The sequence below is a fragment of the Ixodes scapularis genome, unplaced genomic scaffold (assembly GCF_016920785.2).
Source record: "Ixodes scapularis isolate PalLabHiFi unplaced genomic scaffold, ASM1692078v2 PGA_scaffold0__279_contigs__length_252992795, whole genome shotgun sequence".
Taxonomy (NCBI): domain Eukaryota; kingdom Metazoa; phylum Arthropoda; class Arachnida; order Ixodida; family Ixodidae; genus Ixodes; species Ixodes scapularis.
In genome coordinates, this window is record NW_024609835.1 from 26,542,432 (window position 1) to 26,562,393 (window position 19,962).

General features: G+C 46.4%; 1 protein-coding gene across 1 annotated transcript in view; it reads left to right on the plus strand.

Annotated features, from left to right (window-relative positions):
• LOC8041224 (ATP-binding cassette sub-family G member 1) overlaps window positions 1-10,545 on the plus strand; it is a 51,205-nt gene extending 40,660 nt beyond the window's left edge. Inside the window, exons 10-13 of the mRNA XM_040503619.2 lie at window positions 155-323; window positions 4,901-5,001; window positions 7,840-7,995; window positions 10,190-10,545. Coding sequence (XP_040359553.2) covers window positions 155-323; window positions 4,901-5,001; window positions 7,840-7,995; window positions 10,190-10,531 — 768 coding nt within the window. The 3' untranslated portion in view covers window positions 10,532-10,545. The remainder of the gene's footprint in view (window positions 1-154; window positions 324-4,900; window positions 5,002-7,839; window positions 7,996-10,189) is intronic.
• The last annotated feature ends 9,417 nt before the right edge of the window (window positions 10,546-19,962 follow it).

Below are 19,962 nucleotides of genomic sequence, written 5' to 3' on the forward strand. Positions count from 1 at the left end.
AAAAAATTTTAAGGGACAGCTATATACTTTTTTACATACGACAAAAAATGTTTTAGCAATATTTCTGCCGTTACGAGCCCTCCGTTTCCTAAGCTGGGCGGTGACAATACAAGACTCGGAGTTTGATTCTTCCGTACAATATGCTGCGGTGCAGGTGACGTTCTTGGTCCGCTTCATCGCGTACATCGCCTTCGCTCTCATGACTGTCGTCACATTCTACGGCGTCGGGAGGAAGGCTTCCACGGTGGTCAACAATACGGTGCTGTTCTTCACGATAATCCTCGTGTCGGCAATGCAGACAATGCTGCCGGCGGTGATCATCTGTGAGTCATTTGACCTTACGATTCGCTTTGAAGCAAGTAACCTACATTTTATGAACGCCACCTGAAATAATTAAAACCCGCGCATTTTGACGTCATGACGGTGAGATCAAGGACAGGCGCAGATAGGACAAGAAAGCCGGTGGCAGTCAGTTCATCGAACGACGTTCCATCGACAGATCGTTTTATCGACACGCGATGTTTCATCGACAGGTTGTTTCATCGACAAATCATTTCGTCGACAGCTCAGATTAGATTTTTTTCTGTAATAAGCTGAATAAGACTGTCGCCGCGAAGGGGCGTGACCAAAAGCGGGAAAGGGGGGGGGGGGGGTGTTAACGCACACTTTAATGATACACGCGTGACGAAATGTCCCTACAGCGTGCAATTCGCGTAACGAGTGTCGCTGAAGCGATCGTGTCGACGAGACGTGTGTCCATAAAACGTTTCTCCATGAAAATGTGTAAAAGAAAAAAGTGAAAGCCGTTTACAACTCCCTGTAACGCCAAATAGGAGCGCAGCTCTTGAGGAGGAGGAGGGAAGGGTACTGAGGGGAGGGTAGATCCCTCCTCCTCCTCCTTCTGCTGTTCCTCCCCTCATTCTTTAATATGCGCCGGGGGGGTCACCTGACCTCGGGGGGAGGGGGGTCACGTGACCTCCGGGGGGGGGGGGGGGTCACGTGACTTCGGGGGGAGGGGGTCACGTGACCTCGAAGAAGGGGCCACGTGACCTCGGGGGTCACCTTGGGGGTCACGTGACCTTGAGGTGACTTTGGGGGTCACGTGACCTTGGGGTGATTTTGGGAGGGGTCACGTTACCTTGGGGGGTCACGCGACCTTGGGAGGGGTCACGTGACTTTGGGGGTCACATGACCGGGGGGTCACGTGACCTTGGGGTGACCTTGGAGGGTCACGTGACCTTGAGGTGACCTTGGTTACGCCGACGGCGACGCCGACGCCGCTCAAGCCGGAAACGGGCGCCTTAGAGCTGCGCTCTAAAACGTGATTCCACAACACGAGTTTCGACGAAATGATAGAGACCTTTTGATAGAGACCCTTTGAAATCCCCATTAAGTAACATTGGTGGCTGCCATTTCTGAGATCTTCCTGGCGATACCCCACATTGCGAGGGAATAGTCAGGGGTAGAAAATTTGCTTAGAAGGGCGGGAGAAATCATATGTTTGTATTCTTATGCTAGGTGGCCCAAGCTACCGCCTGTTACAAAGGGTATAGCCATTAACATCCGTTCATTGGGCACGAAGTGCGTGATTATGTCGGAATCCTGGTCGAACGCTGACCCAGCACTCGTGTTCGATAAGCTGAGTCGAGCTCAATTTTAACACTGACGTAGCCCTCGCATTCAATGCATGCTTTGATTTCGTTCCCAAGCAAAGGCAGACTCGGATAATGGACCTTTCTGAAAAGTAGTGCGCGCCCTCAAGCGGTGCGCGTTAGGTATTATGGGAACAGTGAGGGTCGCTGCTCCGTCGTCTGCTGCTATACCACCTGCGAGAACCACGTTGCCTACTTTCGCGTTGGGTCTCGTTGGCAGACGGCAATTTTAGCAGCGTCCTGTGCTGCGCTGTGTTACCCACACGAGATGATAAATCGTCAATCACAGCACGTCACCGTCCTTTTTTAATGGGTCATCGTACGTGGGTCACGCGCCAAAAGAGCGAGGTATCACTGATGCACCCAACGTGTTTTTGTTTTAATTTTTTTACACCGACAGCTGTTAGTAGCCTAGAGGACCTAAAGGCGCATAAAACATGACCGAAAAGACATACAACACGGACTGGCGCTAGCTTTCAACTGGTTTAATGAAGGGAAACCACCCAGCACACATACGTGAACATTATTTTTTATCATGTCAACCCCCTGCGATAAAAGTAACCCAGAAACACAAACAACAGATGTCAATGATTTAAACATTTGTATCAGCTCAACGTGTAAAATAAACAGTAGCGCTCAGGCTTCTCAGAGAATTGCAGCTTGAGAGCGTTAGAAAGGCTGCGAAGGAGGCGGAGAAAGGTTTTCTGGAGTTGTTTTTCACTGGAAAGACGGATATACCTCAATGCTCTACTTGTCATTGTTCCTGAGGGTGGCACGTTGCAAGTTCAGGTTAGCCGATTTTTACAGCGTCACATGAGTGGATAGCAAAGGATGATTCTTTTTTGGTTCAGAGCTCAAATGAAATAGTGTAAGTTTTACAGATGGGAATGCTGAACGCGCATTCGGCATTCTCAGTTGATGTAGTGTGTCTGTTTTATTCGGTACCACACGGAGGTCTCTTTAATGCTGTTCGGGACAAGATCAATCAATCAGGAGAAATTGGATTTCAAAATTCTACAACCTGATGTCACGGGACCTAATAAAAAAATTATTTCCCGCTAAATTTAGCGGAAAAATTGATATCACGTCATATATGCATCAATTCAGTTTCCCCGCTAAATTCAGCAGAAATATTGGCGTCACGTATGTACCAATTCAGTTTCCCCACTAAATTTAGCGGGTAAATTGATTTTACATGACCTGACGTCACGGGACCTATAGAAAAATTAAAGTTCCCTGCTAAATTTAGTGGAAAATGGATGTCACGTGACCTAGCTGTGCACCGATTTAGTTTCCCCGCTAACTTTAGCGAAAGCATTGACGTCAGGTAACCTATGCCCCAATTCAGTTTCACCGCTACATTTGGCGGTAAGATTGATATTACGTGACCTGACGCCACGAGATCCTACAGACGAAATCAGGTTCCCCGCTAAATTCAGCGTAAAAATTGGCATTACGTGACCTATTTCGACTTCGCCGCTAATTTTTTTTTTTTTAATTTGGCGGGAAAACACATTTTATTTTATATTCCTTTATTCATTAACAACGTATCCACGCTAAATCAACGCAACGTTATTTCAATATCAGATCACCCTATGACGCACGATCCTCGTAATATCAGTCGACTGTCATCGTCATACCGCCTTGTCTGGTTTTACGTTGAACGCATTGATCGGAAGCACGCCGCAGTTCCCGGATTTGTCGGTTTCCAACAAAATCAATTCCGCACGATCCAACGTTCGTACACCAACCAAAAGCTCGACTTTCCGACTTAAAAGAACTGTCAACCACATAGGTCAGCCTCTTTCACAACTCATCAACAAACGCAAAACGCTCATCTGAAGAAGGAAGCTTATGCGCCACTTTGTGAATACAATATCAACTCGCGACGGTTTGACGTTTTGACGAAATTTGGGGCCCCCCTGTAAGACCCGTACGGCGGAGGACGACAACGGTACGGCACACGGATTGCTAATCCTGTCCTCAGTAGACTCCATGGCACCACTGGGATCCCAGGTCGCAGAACCAGGTAGGCGCCGTCACCGGGCGGAAGCCACTGAGCGCGCGAATGCAGGGGCGAGTTTGAATTTGTAGATGTGCACAGCCTGTATGCCTTGGTTTGTGCTTAAAAATGGAATGGGAACTAACTACTAGCGTTGGACAAAGTAGGCGGCAAAAGAAGACGGATTGTGAAAGAAGGAGACAGGCTGCCGAATCCAGTGAAACAGCGAAAGCAGCGTCAGGCAGAGGATGCCGCTGGCGTTTCCCAAGGGTCGTGCGAACGCATTCCGTAGGATTTACCAATGGATATTCCTTTATTTCTGTGTGCAGCCGACTTTTACTTCTTGCCTGTAAGCAATGTGCACCAATCCTTAAAGACGTCAGCACTATTTGCAGCCTGGTTGTGGAATATTTGCCATTTCGTAGGTACACTGCCTGGCGGCAATGACGGTGTGGAAGGAGCTTCCGATATGCGCTTTGAAACTTTAGATATTTTTCTAATATTTCGGTTTGTTACTGGTTCGGGTATATTATTTAATTGTTTGTGATTTTCCGCGGTCAAGGAAAACACCGGTATGTTTTATAATGTCGGAGTCCCACTAAAGCGACAAACAAAAACAACCAACAAGGACAAGCCTCCAACACATGCAGCATGCTCGCGATGGTACCTTTGGAAGGCGTTTAGTCATTCGGTGCTCGAGAAGTAAGCACGAGTGATTGCAAGCCTGCCGAAGATACCCTCGCGTGCATGATGCTCGTGTTTGAGCATAACCTCCTTTATTCTACAAAAACTGTCGAAATGCGAAAGACTCTGGTTTGAGGATTGTCGCTGTCGTTTGTTTCTGTTCGCCGCTCTGGTGGAACTCGGGCATTAATGGTTTTCGAGAGTCTTTCAACGCTCAGTGGCGACTACTTCAGCAAGAGACGCCTGGCAAAATCGTATGACAAACCACGAACGTCCTGGTTGGAGAGTAGGTTGTATTAGGTTAGGTTAGCATGGTGTCTGCATCAGCCGACAAGAAGGATGAGAAAGAAACGACGAAGCGCGCGAGAAGCGGGAACATTATAGGCCTGCGTTTCTTATTTTGTCAGTAGCTATAAGCCTATCCCCAGCTTTGTCATTCGCTGAGCTTCCTTTCTGGAGTGCAGTGATTGGCTCTTCCGTGTACTTTGCTGGAAAGCAGGCACTCCAGATTTCTTAAACTGTACTTGCTGCTGGTAACGAACTTTCGTCTTCCTTTCTTCAGTTCCCATCGAGCTGGGCGTGCTCCTGCGGGAAAAGCGCAACGACTGGTACACCGTTAACCTCTACTACCTGGCTAGCTACGTCAACGAGATCCCATTTCTCGTGAGTATATCTTCGACAAGATTGATGCCTGGATGACCGAAAAGGAACGCTTCCCCGTTCATCTAGAAGATTCGTGTTTACTCTTATACCGAGTGTAAAAGAAAAGAAGGCCGGAATGACTTTACCTCTTCAGTCTCTTCTCAGCTCATTCCCGGACATTCTAGGACGAATCTTCAAGAAGCCCAGTTCAGTAATTAAGGAGCGATTCCGTCAATCTCGCACTAGCCGGATGTCACACCGACGCGGCGTCATTCGCTGCTGCCGCCGGCGACGCTCGCTGGTGTGTTCTCGATGTTTGCTCTTTCTTATGTTTCTGGCACAAGTTTGCCGAGTAAACCTTGAATCTCATTTTATTATTGATCGTGTCGCCGCCTTCATCCGTAACACTTCTGCTCCTTATCTACTAAACTTGCTTGCGAACCTCAAGGATCCATCAGGACGCCTTGCCCGATAAATCATACGACTACAATAATTCGACGTGTCCGTGGTGTGGAAGTCTGACCTCTAGCACAAAGACGCGGACTGTCTGTCTAGGAACCCCGTCGAGTCAGCTCTCCGCAACGACGGCGATGACGAGGGCAGTTTTTTCGGCGCAGTCAACGTCGACGATATGGCGCTACTCCAACGAGCCGACCCTGAACTGCGCGCATTGATCAATCATCTGGAAGGAGGAGGAAGTAGAGATCTCCTTGTCTTCTTGTGAGCGCTGACAAGCTCAGACGTCCGACAAGGCGTGCTTCATAAAGATAACTTCGTGGACAACGATTCAGCGTGGCTTCTGGCAATCCCCGCCGGTCTCCGACAGGAGATCTTTGACGCCTGGCACGACGACCCGAAGGCAGGGCATCTTGACCACAGCAGGACACTGGCACGAATCTGCGAAAAGTACTTCTGGCCCTAGTTACCGAAAACCATCCACCAGTACACAAGGTCTAGCCACGAACGCCAATGACGCAAGAAACCACCAACAAATCCTGCAGGACTGTTGCGACCAATCGCACCGCCGACCGCCCCATTCCAGCAGATCGGAATGGATCTACTCGCGCAATTTACAACGTCGACGCAAGAAAACTGTGGACTGTCGTCACGACGTACAATCTCACTCGATACGCAACGACGAAAGCCCTTTCATTCGGGACAGCTCTGGAAGTCGCCAAGTTCTTCATTCAGTCTATCGTCCTCCGTCACGACACCCCTCAAGTACTGATTACAGACCAAGGAACAGCATTTACGGCTCAGCTGACTTGGGAGGTTCTTCGGCTCAGCCAAACCAGTCACCGTCGAACCACAGCGTACCACCCGTTAACCGCTCACAGAACGTCTAAACAAGACCCTCATCGACATGATTTACATGCACGTCGACGTGGGGCACAAGTCATGGAACGAAGTGTTGCCGAATAAAACGTTGCCGTACGTCGCGTTTGCTCATAACACGGCAGTTCAAGAAACCATCGGAGTGACGCCATTTCAGCTGGCGCATGGCAGAAAAATGACGAAGATGCTTGACTCGATGCCGCCTAATGAGCCAGTTGACAACGGGACTGTAGACGCCCAAGCGATCAGTCAGCGGAGTAGGTGCGCCACCTAACCCGCCAGCGGATTTAAGAAGGTCAACAACGTGTCGACGCTAGCCGGTACAACCTCCTCCGACGTGACGTTCATTTTCAACCGGTAGACAGAGTGTGGGCGTGGACACCGATACGACGCCGCGGCCTTAGCGAGAAGTTCTAGAAGCGCTACTTCGGACCGTACAAAGTGCTTCGTCGTCTCGAAGACCTGAACTGCGAGGTGTTTCCAGACGGAACACGGTCGTCAGAGCGCCACCAGCCGCGACCCTAAGCTGTGCATGTCGTGCGTCTCAAGCCGTTTTAGGCTCGGTGGCGATAGGACTGAGGACTCTTTACAGATAATACAAACCCACAGTTTACTGTTTGCCGTTATTTATTGTGGTAATTTGTTTAAGTTTGTATCGGGACGATGCACTTTTAAAGAGGGGAGTAATGCCGCGTGCATGACCGAGGAGAAAAGCCTCTCCATTCATCTAGAAGATTCGTGTTTGCTCTTACACCAAGCGTTGAAGATAACGAGGCCGTAATGGCCTTGCCTAGTCAGTCTCGCCTTAGCTCATTCCCGAACATACTAGGCCGAATCTTCGGGAAGCCGAGTTTAGTAGATAAGGAGCCTAGCGCGGTATTACCGATTCATTCTTTCTTGCACAAGTCAGCTGTCACGCCGACGCACCATCGCTCGTTGCTGCCACCGTCGACGCTCGCTGCTGCTTTCTCGATGTCTGTTCTTTCTTCTTTTTTTTGTAACACAAGTTTGCTGATTAAACCTTTATTTTCAATTTATTATTCATCATCTCGCCCTCTTCATCCATGACAATATGATTTACCCAACAGACCTTTCCGAAAAACTTCAAGAGGCCTGTCAATGCCACAATCCACCGCGCGGCGCGGGGAAATATGGGTCCGTTCCGATGTACTCTCGAGCCGGCTCCTACACTCCGCATATACTGAAAGTGGCTTAATTATTTTTCTCCTACCAGTGCGAGGTCAAATTTGAAACAAAACAGAGCGAATACATCACAAGGTCAATATATACACGTACTCTGCATTATTTTGTAATCTAAAATTGTCAAATCCTAAACAAACATATAACGCTCCTTCTACTTAGGGTGGCTTCTTTTCGCACTGTACATCAGATCGCCGTAGTGCATCGAAAGGGAGCTGGGAGGCACTGCGTATTTTTGGAATTATATATTGGCCGCGAAGATGAATGCGCAAGGAGCGGTCGCTTTTCGACTACACCTTGATGTTTCTTTTTGCTTTTTAACAGATAACGCCGTTTACGATCTTCCTGGCGATCATCTACTACCCGACCGGACAGCCCCTCGAGTGGTGGAGGGCCGCGGCGATGCTTCTCTTCGGCATCCAACTCGGAGCCGTCATGCAGTCCGTGGGCCTCATGGTTGGTGCCTTCGCTCAAGCACAGGTGACGGGATCCCATTCACACTTTACATTGACTATATCTTGGGTCGATGATGTTCAACCGAAGCGCACCTTTCGTACGCCATCTTTATTGTTTTAAAATATACTACAGACCATACAACTTGTTTAGAGAATACTACAAACCATACGCAGAAAGTCAAGAGGTGAGCAGCGACTATTGTAACTGGTACGGTATTCCCATTACATTAAGCTCAGGATTCTCGACACCAAAGCGTAGCACGCAACTAATGGAACGGTTTTTGTTTCCGTCGCCTCAATCGTCTGCTGCAACCGGTTCTCTAAGAACATATTTTACGCAACATGGAGGGCGCTGCACGTTTTGCAAAATCTTTTTAAGGTCGCCCCAAAACGCCAAGGTGTGGCCCGCCCTCGCCATTTCAGTTCTACTGCGATTGCGACAGCGCGTGATAAAATCACTCGGGAATTCGTTTCGAAGTGGAGAACGTCGTCTTAACCAAGAACCGTGCACATGAGAGGGACTATAGTGCGCGCAGAACGGTTCCTGACAATGATTCCACTCTCAAGCGTTTGTCGTACGTCTCCTTTACTGCAGGGCACTCGCAGAGCTTATTCATGCAATCTACTAGAGAGGTGAGGGAATTATGAGACACAGACCTTTGTAAAGAACTAAAAATGAAGTATGCCATGGGACACGGAGCAAGCTGAAACGTCATGCTCGGTGGTTTCCCATTCAAGATTTCACCTTTAACACTGATTGGCTGGCCAGTAAACGAGCTGTTATTTCGTAGAGTGTTTTTTTGTTTTTTTTCAGGCAGAATAAACTTTTAGTTTTCAGTTCGCGCCTTTTAGGTATCGTGATATGGTGTATGCAGTCTTAAAAATGACCGGGGGTGGCGCAAACGTTTTTTCGGAGCACTTGGAGTCCTAATATGCGCCATCAACAGAAGAAGCTCGGCGAATAGCAAGGCCGAAAATATCTCCAGATATTAAAACGGAGTTTGCGATGGCTAAGCATGGTATGTTTCACAAACCCGCGTCGTGCTCAGTGTCAGATCGCAAGCTTCACTGTTAGGTCTAAACAAAAACTCGACCTACTTTCACAAAGATAAGATAGTATACTTGGCCATGAGTTTATTAGATGGTGATTTGGTTCTTTACCTCATTGGGTTTCTTTCAATAAATGTTTTGTTCACAGTTCAGCGCTCGTCCTGCAGACTTCTGTATGTTGCGAGTTGTTTCATATATGTATATTGCTTAAGCACTAAACAACTCCCCCACGTCACCACTCTGGTACATATATTCGGCACAATCTTTTTATGGGGTTGTTTCGTAGATTGCACTGCTTGACTCTATAAGTGCTCCGTGCAAAAAGTGTACACTCGGACAGTTTTAAGACTGCACGCTCCAAAAACTCCCTGATCGTTCATTTTCCAATAAAGCCCGTGGCGGCCCAATGACTATACTCAACGGCACAGCCAAAATCGGAGGTTCTCTAGAAAAGACAATTTGGGCATGGGCCATGAACACAGTGTTTCTTCCTTCTTGCTCATAGTCCCTGCATATATGTTGGGTCTCTGAAATGCCAAGGCTCGAACTAAAATGGTCGTGAAAATCGGTGCCTGCACGTAGCAATCTAAACTTTTTGTCGAAAGGGTATCTCACAGCTGGGTTTTACCTCGTGAAGTTACAAGACGCAGCTCCCTTTCTCTAGAACATAGGGCCAAAAACCATGCCATAGCCAACGGTGAACGGCGACGCAGACGCCCGACGGAGTCGAGTGGCGGGGTGCGTTTTGACCTTTCTGCCTCCTCATTTCCCGAGTGCGCGGCGTAGATGCCCACCATGCGCAATGTGGCCGAGCTCGTCGTCCCTATTTGTTGAACTCTTTGATTCACTGAAAAGCGAGCCAACATTGCTCGTCAATTTCACCAGGAGGCACAGCATTACAATAATTCCGGAACAAGAAGAAAGCTAGCGATTGCCTAAGAAACGCAGGCCGTTCCGAGTCTCGGGTTTTTTATTAGCGCTGCTCAGCCAGTGAGGTTGCGGCATTAGCCGATAAGGACGCCGAAGGACGAATTATAAAGCAAGAACCGCGAACTTAAGAGTCCCTGCGTTCCTGAAGCTGTCAGTTATATTTATTTCCTCTGTTGTCCACCACAATATCCCAAGTTTGTTTGTGTGCCCTCCCTCATTCCTTCCTCTCTCGGTTTCAGACGGCGGTATTTGCCGCCACTGCCGTATCGTCGCCGTTCGTCTTTTTTAGCAGCTTCTTCGTTCCCGACTATCTGCTGAGCTCTTGGTTCCGCTGGATAACAAAGCTGTCCCCGGTCCACTACGCCTACCACGGGATGCTTCTGTCGGTGTACGGCTACGGCCGCGCCCAGCTGGACTGCGACAAAGACCTGTGCGTTTTTGAGAACCCCGAAAACTTTCTCGATATCACCGGAACCTCTGGTATGACGCTGACCGGCATATTTCTGCCGCTCCTGGCACTCGAAGTGGTGTTTAGGTTACTCGCGTACATACTTCTCAGGTTGAGAATTTCCAGAAAATAACAGAGTTCAAGTTCTATACCCGCTGCTTCTAATATGTTTTTTTGTTTTGTTTTTTAATGTGAAAGCATTAATTGTCTTCTGGAGCGAGCCGACGTCATCAGCTGCGCCAAACGGCAGATAAATTTCCGAAGCCGCGATCTGAGGCATCCCAGCTTTGAAACCACGCAGAACGCCACGCAAAACGGTAGTGATATGATGCCGCTGCGCGTCAGTTTCAATTAGCGCCACCCAATGGCGCTGCGTTGCCGCGCCGGAGCCGAAACGGCGCGGCCGTTTCTGCTCTGGCGCGGCTTTGAATCGCGGCTTCGGGTCGCAGCCGGACGCCGAGAGGATCAGAAGCGGCCGCGGGCGCCGAGAGGATTAGAAGGGGCCTCGGTGCCGAGACGATCAGAAGTGGCCGCGGCGCGAAACACGACATTCATGCTTTCGCATTCACAACTCATAAGAAGTGCTTAGGTGTACCTAGAAACTTCTGTTACTAGAGCGATTTAGTCAAAAAGGACAAGAGGATTCGACCCCGTAAACGCACGTGCTAGAGCGAAACAAATAAAACGTTGAGCGTCTAGGCAGCTTTTAATTGATGTTCCTATGAAAATAGGGAGACTATACTACTCCGTTTCACGCCAAGTCCCACTGCAGCTGGCGCTATGACCCGATGTAGTAAATGTAAATCAAGCAGCGCTAAAATTGCATCGTCACGGGAAGTCACTGTTCTTTGGCGTCTTCTGTTCCCTGCTAAATCAACCACGCACAGTAAATGTGACATGATCCTGTCTCTTTTTTTTTTGCGTGCTTGGTTTAGTTTCTAATAGTAAACCTGCAAAAGAGAACGAACACCTTGACAATGGACGTTTGCCACTGCTGGATTAGTTTCAGCGGATTGATAGCGTTCGCTGGGATCGAACTTAAAGGAGCAATGCAACGATATTCAATTGGAATGTTTTTCACTTAACACGAGCTTACTGGCACTAGTGGGACTCAAGGATGCTCGCACGCAACGCCACTGGCCAAGAAACGCCTTTGTTGCGGTGTAATTTCAAGGGCAAAAGTGATAATTTTCATCCAATCTCTCATTGGCGAAATTTTATGACGTAACGTGGGGATCGGAGTACACCCCAATGACGATATTTGAATGTGGTTCATAGATTGGACCCGAGCATTGCGGGGACGCTCGATATGGGCTCGTGATAATTACTAGCTCGAGAAGCATTCTGGCAGTGGCCCGTGTCCAATCGCTGCAACGACGACAGTGAGCCGAGCCATAACAATGTCTGGAACTCAGCGCGTGTCCTGTGCTTTGCCAACCCCAGCGCGTGGCTATGATCAACATTGGCGGCATATAATCGGCTCCAGATCACGTGGCCGGTTGTTCTGGCTGCGAGTTGAGGGGGTGAACGCTGCTGGTTTTTCTATAATTTTTTCCGGGACTTCTATTGTGTGGAGTGAAAAACGAACGGGTGGTTCATAGGTCATTAACGTCAGGGATCCGTTCTAAGTGGTACTTGCGCAAAGTACAAAAATTGTCGCATCGCCCCTTTAAAGGCTTCGATGCTTTGGTTGGGCGTGCCTGCGCGTTGGCTCTTGTGTTAACAAGGGCAGAAATCTCGCGCTAAAGGCAGAGCTTCGGCTCTCAGCTTAAGGATGAACGGAGCATAGTGGCGAAAGGATTGGATGTTCTTTTGTCATTTCGACAGCACTACCACTGAGGATGGCAAAACTGCTGGCCCTTCTGACTGGCTACACCGATAAAACAAATGCAAGAACGAATGCCTGATAGTGCATAACAGTAGGATATAATATTTATTTTTCCTCTCGTAGAATTCAATAATAAAATAAGTTTCGATAGTTAGTGACGAAATTAGAACGGCAGGGAGTGTGCTTCGAACGCTCGGCCACCAGCACGCGCTCCGTGCCTTCCGCCGTGCTCTGGTTGCGCGCGCGTCTCGAGGTACACGATACGCTGAAGTGTTTTCCGTTGTCCGAGGCAGGAAGCTCGTGGGAGGCGGGACATCTGAAGCTCCGCTTGCCGTTCCCATCCCTTTAGTGACTTTAAAACAGGTTACAAAGTCTACCAGTGTGCTTTAATTCGAATGCTCTTTGAAACAGTGATGGTGTCTTAACATGATTGTCTGTCTCACAAGTTGTGTGTAGTAATGTTGGTATACGCATATGTGTTGCCTTCCTGCGTATTTGAAAGAAGTTATGTTCTCACAAAGTAAAAAAGAGCAGAGAAACAAGACGAAGGGACTATGAAATTTATTTTCGGCTGGGATAAATGGGGATTTTAATAATCGCATATCGTTTAGTGCGCCAAAAGAAAACTAGTGCACGAGGGTAGAAATCCAAAACCCTGCGTTTCGGTAGGAAACTTTGATAGTATAGCGTGCTATGTCTTACCTCATTTCCTTCGAACGCTCTCCGCCTTTTCACCGTCATGCATCCGTGGAGCCCGGGCACGTCAGCCCAACCCAGCTCACGCATGGGACACGAACACTGTGTTACTCGGACATTTCCGCTCGTCAACAGTCCGTTGACGAATGTCAGAATTTCCATTTGTGACCAATAAGTGCCGTGATGGCACTTATCGTCACTTGCGAATGAAAAGTTATATGGTGGGCTTAAAAAAAATAACGGGTTAAGCTTGGAGTCATCGCATCTGGTGCCCAATCATGTCACGACCACGTGATTTCTCATTTCGATTTTGAGTTGAGGATTAAAGTTAAGGAGGAAGAAGTTGAAAAATCATTTCATGGTTTTGACCGTTGTATGGAATTTTGTCGCTTTTTGTGTAAAAGTTGTGTTACTTTTTTGTAGGGTCGTGCTCATGTATGTTAGTTACTTGCAACCTTGACGCAACGGCTGAGTACTGTCATGTTTTGTAATATGCTAGTTGTATATTGTATTAATGTTTAATTATGTATAGATCACATCGTCTAGACGTATACATTATTTGACTGCGCCACATTTCAGACCGAGGGTTGTTTATTTCACAAATGGATGGATGGATGGGTGTTAATGGCTATACCCTTTGTAACGGGTGATAGCTTGCGCCACCTAGACTAAAAATGCTGCTGCTGCTGCTGCTGCTGCTGCTGCTGATGATGATAATGATGATGTTTTTGATGATGATGATTACTTTCTACATATCACCGTTATATATACCGCATATGAAAAGGGACAGTGCTGTTCAATCAATAAACAAAAGAAGCTATATAAAGATTGAGTTCGTCCATTTCTTGCAGAGTACGCGTAAAGTCAACCTCTACAATCGGCCAGATGGACTCAATAGCTTATCAGGAGGCACCGAGAACCTTTCATTAATAAATATAATGAGTCCTGCTCTACCGGCTACACTGCGGCACCACCGCATTTCTCATGCGTCCTGCTCCACCTACTACACCACATTCTTCCAGAAAGACACGTTATATAATAATACTAATAATGAATGTAATAATAATACTAATGATAATAATAATAATTCTTTATTTGTATCATGCCTCAGACGAACCAATAGTCATATGTATAGTGGCACATAAAATGGTGGTACCAAACATTTAAAATAATACTATTTGCCACTGACGAAAGACATATGCGAATGAAGAATTAAAAATATAGAAATTTAAATCTCTTTTAAACACTAAAATGTTTTCAAAGTATCAACGTGAGAGGACAGTTCATTTACACAAATCTTCATCCTTACCGATGCTGACAATTCTGATGGAATGGAGGAGTAAAATAGATTCAGTCCACAAAAGGTAACGAAAGGAAGCGACAAACCGGACAAGACAGTGCGCTGACTCCCAACTATATATTTTTACTGATAGAAAAAGAGAAAGGCAACGCCACATTGTTCCACACGTTCACACACACACATCTACCAGCCATACATGCGCATTTACTGCACGTGCTGAACCTTCAATGTCACAGAATTCCTGAAACTGACAATGAAGGTCCAGCGCGTGCAGTAATGCGTAGATATCATCGGTAGAAGATGTGCGTGGGAACGTGTGGAAAAATGTGCGTTGTTTATCTCATTTACTATCAGTAAAAATGCATAGTTGCGAGTCAGCTCTCTGTCCTGTCCGGTTTGTCTTTTTTTTTTTTTACCTTTTTTGCGCTGTTTTATTTCAACAAGTTTAACCATAACAAGGGGGCAAAACAATCGCACCCCACACCAATTATTTGTTCCTCGTAATGTGTGATATCCTTCCTATCACTCTAAGGACAGTTGCAACAATTTGGCTGACGTGATGTGAAGAAAAAAAGGTTGGTATCAAACTACACTCCATGGCCACGAACTTGAGTGGCACGCTTAGTTACTCTAGGCTCGCTGGATAGTAAAATTGCCAAGTAGGTATGTATAAAAATAATTTCCCGTTTTCTACAGATGGTAAGTACTTCTGTTTTATCAGGGTTCACAAATAAAAAGTTGTGAGAACACCAGTTTGAAACATCTGACACATAATTCTGCAAAAAAGCACAGTCATCTTTCGATTGAATTCTAATGAAGATTTTGAAATCGTCAGCGAATAAAAGCATCTGTGCTTTCTTAACGCAGAGTCTAATATCGCTAATAAATATAAGAAACAGAAGTGGTCCTAAGTTTGATCGCTGCAGAACACTGGAAATAGGCACAAGAACATCCGACGAACAGCTTGAAACATATATACGATATTTTCATTCAGAAATATTGCTATTAAACCGCTCTAAAACTCCCGAAAATTCACCATATTGTCACGGATGACACACGACGAAACAGGAGTGAAAAAAATAAACTAAACGTTTAATGTGGCAAAATTGTGCCAAACAAAAAATGAAGTAACTTTGCGTCGCGGCGTCGATGTCGGCGTAGCAGCAGAGTCGAGCGCTGGCGAAAGACAGATTTCGGCTCGCCACGCAGAACCCCTTATGTACACGCGTGGGTTTCTGGAACAATCTGCATAGGAAGTTCGGCGCGTAGAACATACGGACCTCGAAGAAGCAACTGGGTTCTCGAATTCGTCAGAACGCGACATTTACAAAAATTACAGAAAGGTGCGTCCGCTTCCAGGTATCGAGCCTTGGCCCTTTGAGTGGGAGACAAGAACGCTAACCGCTGGGGCACAAGAGCGCTTGGTCGGATACGCGCGTGGCAATATAATGAAAGCGCATACAGTAGTAATTCATAATTTACATTTTAAAAAGCTTTGGACAAATAAAAATAAAGAAATAATCAACCTGTCCTCGCTTAACAATTGTCGTTTCTGCGTAATCCAGTAGAGAACAATGATTCGTTTTTTTACAGATCGACCCCTTACAAATCCGTGCTGAACAGTGGCTAGTTTGTGACTAATATAAAAAAAGAAACACGGGCATGCCTAACTATCTGTAAAACTTAGAAAAAGCACTTAACAAAGACACAGGACGATAGTTTCCTACCTTAGACGCGTCACAAGATTTGTGTGCAGATACTACAACTGACGTTTTTCACAGAGGCGGGAAAACCGCATTTCTCAATGAAAGGTTAAAAACATGCTTTAATAGAAGAGCAAATAATTCAGCGCAGCCCTTAAAGGGACATTGACAGTGTATTTGCGCTAACCAAAGTTTTTATTTGTACATGACATATCAGAGCCCAGCTACCCGGTAAACAATTCGCGCTTCGAAATTCGTTTTTGTTTTTTCTACAAGAAAACCACCGATCGAGAACTGTCCGGTTTGAGTCGCACTCACTCTCTTCCCCGTGGTCGCGTGCCGTTTTTTATGGTCTATTCGCGTCTCCAGCTCGACGCTCGCCCTCCCGCGGCGGAAACGTAAAGCGCTCTAGTGAGGGTCCCCCGATTCTCCTGCTCAGCGGGCATGGCGGAACTGCTCGCGATCATGGCTCGCAAAATGTCGTTTCCGAATGCAAACAACACTCTTCACTGCCCCAACGTAGGGCTGCAGCCGGTATGGGATTGTACCTTACTGGAGAGTTTTAGTATTGCGCATAGAAGCAAACGCAAGCGGTGTGCGTTTGCGTTAGAGTTGCGCGCCCCACGTTGTGCGTGCGCTTCATCGCTATGCGCCATCCAAGACCGCAATTTCGGGCTCCGCGCACGCGCAGTGTGGAACGCGCAAAGCTAACGCAAACACACATGGCTTGAGTTCGCTCATATACGCAATATTCAAACTCTCTACTGTTTCACCGGCTTCTAACGCCAACGAAACGTGCTGCAGTGAGCAGACGTGCAAGCAGGTAGGCGTTCCTTCGAACTGGAAAGACTGAGATTGGCAAAACAACGGCGAGCAAATACAAAAGTAAATAAATGTTAAAAAAAAACTAGTAATTAAAAAAAAAAAAAAAAGCTTTTCTGTAAACTTTTGGGCATTTGGTCTGGAAGTATATTGGCGGCGACTTCGGACGTTTCGTCGATTGTTAAAAGTCGCGACTTTGATAGCACAATATTCTTTACCCACAATTAATGTAATTTTACATAAATTTCTCACATTAGCTAGGATGTTTTCATTGATTTTAAACTATTTTTATTTTATTTGTAATTAAAATGCAGCAATTGGAACCAGTGATGATAATTAGCACAGTTTTCATTGTCATATTTCTTCGCGCGTTTAAAATTAGATCATAAGCAACCAATTATATTAGAGCTTGAAGAATTACTTATTCAAATATGTGAATTTTAATATTATTATTAATAATACAAATCGCGGCAATGTATGCCTCTAATTTAATAGTCTTTCCAGAAAGGTATAATTCTGTTTTCTTTTTAGCATATGAAAAACTCTGACATAGTTATAAATATAGAGAAACAGTTAAACGCTGGATGTAATATGAAGTCCTACGCGTCACGCCGGTGCTATAAACAGACACATACACACACACACACACACACACACTTCAGCTGTCTGACTCGGATTCCGTCTTGCGTTGTTGCAGTGAGAGCAGCATCTATTAGTTTATGCGTTTCGTGGACATATTGTGAAAATTGGAATTATTCTCTTATTCTTGTGCTGGGATAATTGTCATTATTTCCCATGACAATTATCTGAGCGAGAAAAAGGCAGCGAGAACGCACAGATATCAGCACTGATTTTTTCAACAACTACGAATATCAGCCTGGATCGAACAGTATGTCACAAAATAAAGTTTCCGCGAACAACTTTTCTAAGTAAATAATTACGATGTGAGACACATCTTGAGTCATGAAAGAATCCGAAATTAAGACCTCTATCGAGAAATTAAATCCAAAATAGAGGTAAGTTTCGGTTTCGCTCCAGATTTAAAACGCACATCCTTCCGTAATTAATACGATAAACACTGTTCTTGTTTTCAGGTTAAAGAGGTGACCTGCGCTCACAAAACTTTAGCTTCCTCGTACCACCAGAAATAATTTATGTCGCTCAGTGAAGCCAGCACACTAGAAAGACTCAACAGCGGCACACATCTCTGACCCTCACACAAGGAGGTTGCCATAGAGATCATAAAACAGCGACGTCGTGTAATCTATGATAGATGCGCAATCCAACTGGGGCAGCACAGAGCAACGCAAAAAAACAAAGTCAAGAAAGAAGACGGTCTTCCATATTCAACAAAAGTTTTGCTGTCGGCGATGAGCAGTTTTTTGTCGAAACGCGTCCAAAAAACGCGGCACAATATTTCCATGAACTCCGACGATGAAAGCGGTCATTACCAAAACGTTGGCATGGACGTATTCCGGCCGCTCAAGACGAAAAACCACGGCCGCGACTGCAACGCACGAAGAACAGAACACTAAAGAGCACTTGTCGGATAGACATGTACTTAGTTCAACTACTCTACTCAAGTTAGTGTAGTTTAACTACCTTCGTGAGTAGTTTAGTAACTTTTAATTACATTTTTCTTTCAGTAATTAGTAGTTTACTTTAATTACTTCCAAATAACTTCTACTCAAATTACAAATTACTTCCGAAGCTTAGTTGTAGGTTTGCTTCTCAACAAACATTCCTGCACAGAAAGAGTTAAGATCTTGGAAGATCAGCTGATATTTGCAGAGGTGGAAACATGTGGCGCAGTCGGTGATATCTCGATTCAGCTGAAGTGTCTATTCGGCCGAAGCCCCAATTCAGCTTAATGCTCGAATTCGGCCGGGGCTCCAATTCAGCTCAAAGTTTGGATTCGGCTTAACGTTTCACTTCAGCCGAAGCCCCGATTTGGCTGAAAGTATCAATTTGACTTAACGCTCCCATTCGGCCTAGGCCCCAGTTTGGCTGATTACCCAGTTCGGCTGGAAGCTTTGATTTACCTCTGGAAGGGTAACCAAGTCACTTGCCTTGGGGAGATTATAGCTTTAATTCAATTGTTTTCTGCATGGTACTCGTATATGTTTCTGACCGGCATTGTGTTTGTGTTGTCATTTTGAGCTTGCCCGCAGTATACTTGAGATGTCCAAAGTCCACGTCTTTCAGTGCTAGCCCCCATGAGCACAGAGAAAAAGGGAGTCCAGGCAGTTCCGCTTGTCCAACAGGCATGAAGGAAAAAGAAGATGCAAACACCAGTCACATGAAAAAGCATCGTAGCAAAGTCTATCTTTGATCAGTTATTTTCAATGGGGCCATAAGGTATATCATTCTACAAATATCACCATACACATAGGGTCCCTTTTTTTCGGGGTTCGATTTTGACTTCTAGTTCGATTTCAAGAACGACGTCTAGGACGACGTGTAGAACGACCTTTGGGACGACCTCTATACTTCGCTCACCCTTTATCTGAGACTAGAAGCTCCGCCTTCAGTGCGAGCTTTCTGCCCTTGCAAGCCAGCGAGCTCGCGCTGAAGTTGGAGCTTCTAGGCTCAGCTTAAGGGTGAACGGAGTATAGGACGATCTCAAGGACGACCTCTTGGACGACCTCTAAGTCGACCTAAAGACCGAGGTCTAGGAGGACGTCGAGGACGGCGTCCTAGAAGATGACTCAAGGACTACGTCTAGAACGACCTCTAGGACGAACTCTAGGGCGATCTTAAGGACGACCTCTTGGACGACCTCTAAGTCGACCTAAAGACCGAGGACGTCGAGGACGTCGAGGACGGCGTCCTAGAAGATGACTCAAAGACTACGTCTAGAACGACCTCTAGGACGAACTCTAGGGCGATCTCAAGGACGACCTCTTGGACGACCTCTAAGTCGACCTAAAGACCGAGGTCTAGGAGGACGTCGAGGACGGCGTCCTAGAAGATGACTCAAAGACTACGTCTAGAATGACCTCTAGGACGAACTCTAGGGCGATCTCAAGGACGACCTCTTGGACGACCTCTAAGTCGACCTAAAGACCGAGGTCTAGGAGGACGTCGAGGACGGCGTCCTAGAAGATGACTCAAAGACTACGTCTAGAACGACCTCTAGGACGAACTCTAGGGCGATCTCAAGGACGACCTCTTGGACGACCTCTAAGTCGACCTAAAGACCGAGGTCTAGGAGG